Source organism: Oncorhynchus keta, unplaced genomic scaffold, assembly GCF_023373465.1.
Source record: "Oncorhynchus keta strain PuntledgeMale-10-30-2019 unplaced genomic scaffold, Oket_V2 Un_contig_24327_pilon_pilon, whole genome shotgun sequence".
NCBI classification, from domain to species: domain Eukaryota; kingdom Metazoa; phylum Chordata; class Actinopteri; order Salmoniformes; family Salmonidae; genus Oncorhynchus; species Oncorhynchus keta.
This window is the reverse complement of record NW_026283836.1, coordinates 44,662-49,069: the sequence shown is the minus strand read 5'-3', so window position 1 is coordinate 49,069 and position 4,408 is coordinate 44,662. Positions and strand designations below refer to the sequence as shown.

Sequence of the window (4,408 nt, the reverse complement as noted above, 5' to 3'; positions counted from 1 at the left end):
GCATATGCATATTTTGAAAATCTGAGATGACAGGGTGATTAACAAAAGGCTAAGCTGTGTCTCAATATATTTCATTTGTGATTTTCATGAATTGGAATATTTTCTAGGGATATTTATGTCCGCTGCGTTATGCTAATTCGTTTCAGGCGATGATTACGCTCCTGCATGCGGGTTTGGGAGTCACTAGAGGTTTAAGCCATTTTGCCACAACTTTGGAAGTATGCTTGGGGTCATTGTCCATTTGGAAGACCCATTTGGAAGTATGCTTGGGGTTATTGTCCACTTGGAAGATGTTACAGTATATCACGGCTAGGGGATGTTCTTAGCCCTGGTATATTCGCCATATACCAACTAAAAAATGAAACAAAGGTGTCCTATTATAAACTTGTTGCCAACATAACTAGAACAGTACAAAGTCATGTTTTGCATACCCGTATACATCATTTTAATAGCAGGAAACAGAAAAGTACGTTATCCCTATGAAGGGTATGAATCAGGCTGCTGGAGTAGGTTTACATCCTTAGCAACCTGCCTTCACATAGTTTGAAGTGCAATAGACCAACATGGCTACTGTAGTAGGTCAAAGCTGTGCTGTAAAACCTTGGTAGAGCATGGGTGGAGTAGGCATTGTGGTGCTGTTAAACCTTAGTAGAGAATGGGTGGAGTAGGCATTGTGGTGCTGTTAAACCTTAGTAGATAATGGGTGGAGTAGGCATTGTGGTGCTGTTAAACCTTGGTAGAGCATGGGTGGAGTAGGCATTGTGGGGCTGTAAAACCTTAGTAGAGCATGGGTGGAGTAGGCCTTATGGTGCTGTAAAACCTTAGTAGAGCATGGGTGGAGTAGGCATTGTGGTGCTGTAAAACCTTGGTAGAGCATGGGTGGAGTAGGCATTGTGGTGCTGTAAAACCTTGGTAGAGCATGGGTGGAGTAGGCATTGTGGTGCTGTAAAACCTTAGTAGAGCATGGGTGGAGTAGGCATTATGGTGCTGTAAAACCTTAGTAGAGCATGGGTGGAGTAGGCATTATGGTGCTGTAAAACCTTGGTAGAGCATGGGTGGAGTAGGCATTGTGGGGCTGTAAAACCTTAGTAGAGCATGGGTGGAGTAGGCATTATGGTGCTGTAAAACCTTAGTAGAGCATGGGTGGAGTAGGCATTATGGTGCTGTAAAACCTTGGTAGAGCATGGGTGGAGTAGGCATTGTGGTGCTGTAAAACCTAGAGCATGGGTGGAGTAGGCATTATGGTGCTGTAAAACCTTAGTAGAGCATGGTTATGGTGCTGTAAAACCTTGGTAGAGCATGGGTGGAGTAGGCATTGTGGTGCTGTAAAACCTTGGTAGAGCATGGGTGGAGTAGGCATTGTGGTGCTGTAAAACCTTAGTAGAGCATGGGTGGAGTAGGCATTGTGGTGCTGTAAAACCTTAGTAGAGCATGGGTGGAGTAGGCATTATGGTGCTGTAAAACCTTGGTAGAGCATGGGTGGAGTAGGCATTGTGGTGCTGTAAAACCTTAGTAGAGCATGGGTGGAGTAGGCATTATGGTGCTGTAAAACCTTGGTAGAGCATTGGTGGAATAGGCATTGTGGTGCTGGTAAACCTTGGTAGAGCATGGGTGGAGTAGGCATTATGGTGCTGTAAAACCTTGGTAGAGCATTGGTGGAATAGGCATTGTGGTGCTGGTAAACCTTGGTAGAGCATTGGTGGAATAGGCATCGTGGTGCTGGTAAACCTTGGTTGAGCATGGGTGGAGTAGGCATTGTGGTGCTGGTAAACCTTGGTAGAGCATGGGTGGAGTAGGCATCGTGGTGCTGGTAAACCTTAGTAGAGCATGGGTGGAGTAGGCATTGTGGTGCTGTAAAACCTTAGTAGAGCATGGGTGGAGTAGGCATTATGGTGCTGTAAAACCTTGGTAGAGCATGGGTGGAGTAGGCATTGTGGTGCTGTAAAACCTTAGTAGAGCATGGGTGGAGTAGGCATTATGGTGCTGTAAAACCTTGGTAGAGCATTGGTGGAATAGGCATTGTGGTGCTGGTAAACCTTGGTAGAGCATGGGTGGAGTAGGCATTATGGTGCTGTAAAACCTTGGTAGAGCATTGGTGGAATAGGCATTGTGGTGCTGGTAAACCTTGGTAGAGCATTGGTGGAATAGGCATCGTGGTGCTGGTAAACCTTGGTAGAGCATGGGTGGAGTAGGCATTGTGGTGCTGGTAAACCTTGGTAGAGCATGGGTGGAGTAGGCATCGTGGTGCTGGTAAACCTTGGTAGAGCATGGGTGGAGTAGGCATTGTGGTGCTGGTAAACCTTGGTAGAGCATGGGTGGAGTAGGCATCGTGGTGCTGGTAAACCTTGGTTGAGCATTGGTGGAATAGGCATTGTGGTGCTGGTAAACCTTGGTTGAGCATTGGTGGAATAGGCATCGTGGTGCTGGTAAACCTTGGTTGAGCATTGGTGGAATAGGCATCGTGGTGCTGGTAAACCTTGGTTGAGCATTGGTAGGCATTGTGGGGCTCACATGTATTCTCACCTAAAACATAGTTTTCAAAACATGGTTTAGTGTGCTTTTTCCTGTGTTCTCTTTCTATTGGGGAGAGATACATTGGCTGTAATCAAACACCGACATAGAAAAACAGGTTTATTTTAATGTGCTGCGGTCCTGCTGCAGTGCAGTAAGGTAACGTCCCAATTGGCTCCCTATTCCATATGTACTGTATAGTGCACTATGGGCTCTGGTCTCAGTAGAGCATTATAAATAATAGCGTTATTATAAGTAGAGCATTATTAAAGGGAAAAGGGTGTAATTTGGGACTCAACATGACGGTGAGAGAGTGCATACCTGCTGCAACAGCTCTTCAGATGTCCCATTCAGCCTGGGATTGAGTTACTCACAGAGAGCAGCTGGGAGGAGGAGGAGGAGGAGGAGGAGGAGGAGGAGGATTCACTGCGTCACAGAGAGGAGCTGGGAGGACGAGGAGGAGGAGGAGGAATCACTGCCTCATAGAGAGGAGCTGGGAGGAGGAGGAGGAGGAGGAGGATTCACTGCCTCATAGAGAGGAGCTTCTCCTTCATCTCTCCTTCTCCTTCATCTCTCCCTCTCCTTCATCTCTCCTTCTCCTTCATCTCTCCTTCTCCTTTATCTCTCCCTCTCCTTCATCTCTCCTTCTCCTTCATCTCTCCCTCTCCTTCATCTCTCCTTCTCCTTCATCTCTCCCTCTCCTTCATCTCTCCCTCTCCTTCATCTCTCCTTCTCCTTCATCTCTCCTTCTCCTTCATCTCTCCTTCTCCTTCATCTCTCCTACTCCTTCATCTCTCCCTCTCCTTCATCTCTCCCTCTCCTTCATCTCTCCTTCTCCTTCATCTCTCCTTCTCCTTCATCTCTCCCTCTCCTTCATCTCTCCCTCTCCTTCATCTCTCCCTCTCCTTCATCTCTCCTTCTCCTTCATCTCTCCTACTCCTTCATCTCTCCCTCTCCTTCATCTCTCCTTCTCCTTCATCTCTCCCTCTCCTTCATCTCTCCTTCATCTCTCCCTCTCCTTCATCTCTCCTTCTCCTTCATCTCTCCTTCTCCTTCATCTCTCCTTCTCCTTCATCTCTCCCTCTCCTTCATCTCTCCTTCTCCTTCATCTCTCCTTCTCCTTCATCTCTCCCTCTCCTTCATCTCTCCTTCTCCTTCATCTCTCCTTCTCCTTCATCTCTCCTTCTCCTTCATCTCTCCTTCTCCTTCATCTCTCCCTCTCCTTCATCTCTCCTTCTCCTTCATCTCTCCTTCTCCTTCATCTCTCCCCCTCCTTCATCTCTCCCTCTCCTTCATCTCTCCTTCTCCTTCATCTCTCCCTCTCCTTCATCTCTCCCTCTCCTTCATCTCTCCTTCTCCTTCATCTCTCCCTCTCCTTCATCTCTCCCTCTCCTTCATCTCTCCTTCTCCTTCATCTCTCCCTCTCCTTCATCTCTCCTTCTCCTTCATCTCTCCAGGCTCCATGGCCCATGTTCCCTCCTTATCAGAGTAGCTCTGCCAGGAGTCCCCCATGGGAGCTAGCCGGTCTCTGGGCAGGCAGGCATCTGTCATCATGAATGGTTATAGGGATATACAGTGTATTCAGTATTCAGACCTCTTGACTTTTTCCACATGTTGTTACATTTTACATTATTCAAACATTGATTGACTTATCTTTTGCCTCGTCAATCTACACACAATTCCCTGAATGACAAAGCAAAAACAGGTTTTTAGAAATGTTTGCAAATGTATTAAATATAAAAAAAACGGAAATATCACATTTACATAAGTATTCAGACCCTTCACTTAGTACTTTGTTGAAGCACCTTTGGCAGAGATTCCAGCCTGGAGTCTTCTTGGGTTTGACGCTACAAGCTTGACACACCTGTATTTGGGGAGTTCTTCCCGTTCTTCTCTG

The 4,408-nt window shown here is 46.7% G+C and overlaps 1 protein-coding gene across 30 annotated transcripts; it reads right to left on the bottom strand.

The window, feature by feature from the left end:
• Nucleotides 1–784: 784 nt before the first annotated feature.
• Nucleotides 785–2,833, bottom strand: LOC127921989 (uncharacterized). Of its 30 annotated transcripts, none has more exons than XR_008110130.1 (5): nt 1,509–2,833; nt 1,421–1,464; nt 1,289–1,376; nt 1,041–1,128; nt 785–952 (listed from the first exon to the last, which is right to left on the bottom strand). XR_008110130.1 is itself a non-coding variant. In XM_052505599.1 (3 exons), the coding sequence occupies exons 1-3, from the start codon at nt 2,497–2,499 to the stop codon at nt 954–956; spliced, it is 726 nt and encodes a 241-aa protein (XP_052361559.1). In that variant the 5' UTR covers nt 2,500–2,833; the 3' UTR covers nt 785–953. The 30 variants fall into 30 exon arrangements, 2 of the variants coding, with proteins under 2 accessions (XP_052361559.1, XP_052361558.1); XR_008110138.1 differs by having other exon boundaries at nt 1,421–1,552; nt 1,861–2,833; XR_008110132.1 differs by lacking the exon at nt 1,421–1,464 and having other exon boundaries at nt 1,509–1,552; nt 1,861–2,833.
• Between the last annotated feature and the right edge of the window lie 1,575 nt (nt 2,834–4,408).

Bases quoted from the DNA above. Each gene is read 5' to 3' on its own strand.
- LOC127921989 (XM_052505598.1), bottom strand. From the start codon at position 2,499: ATGCCTACCAATGCTCAACCAAGGTTTACCAGCACCACGATGCCTATT. The intron at 1,377-1,904 runs GTTTTACAGCAC...TGCTCTACTAAG, and splicing joins TCCACCCATGCTCTACCAAG to GTTTTACAGCACCACAATGC. The intron at 1,217-1,288 runs GTTTTACAGCAC...CCCATGCTCTAG, and splicing joins TCCACCCATGCTCTACCAAG to GTTTTACAGCACCACAATGC.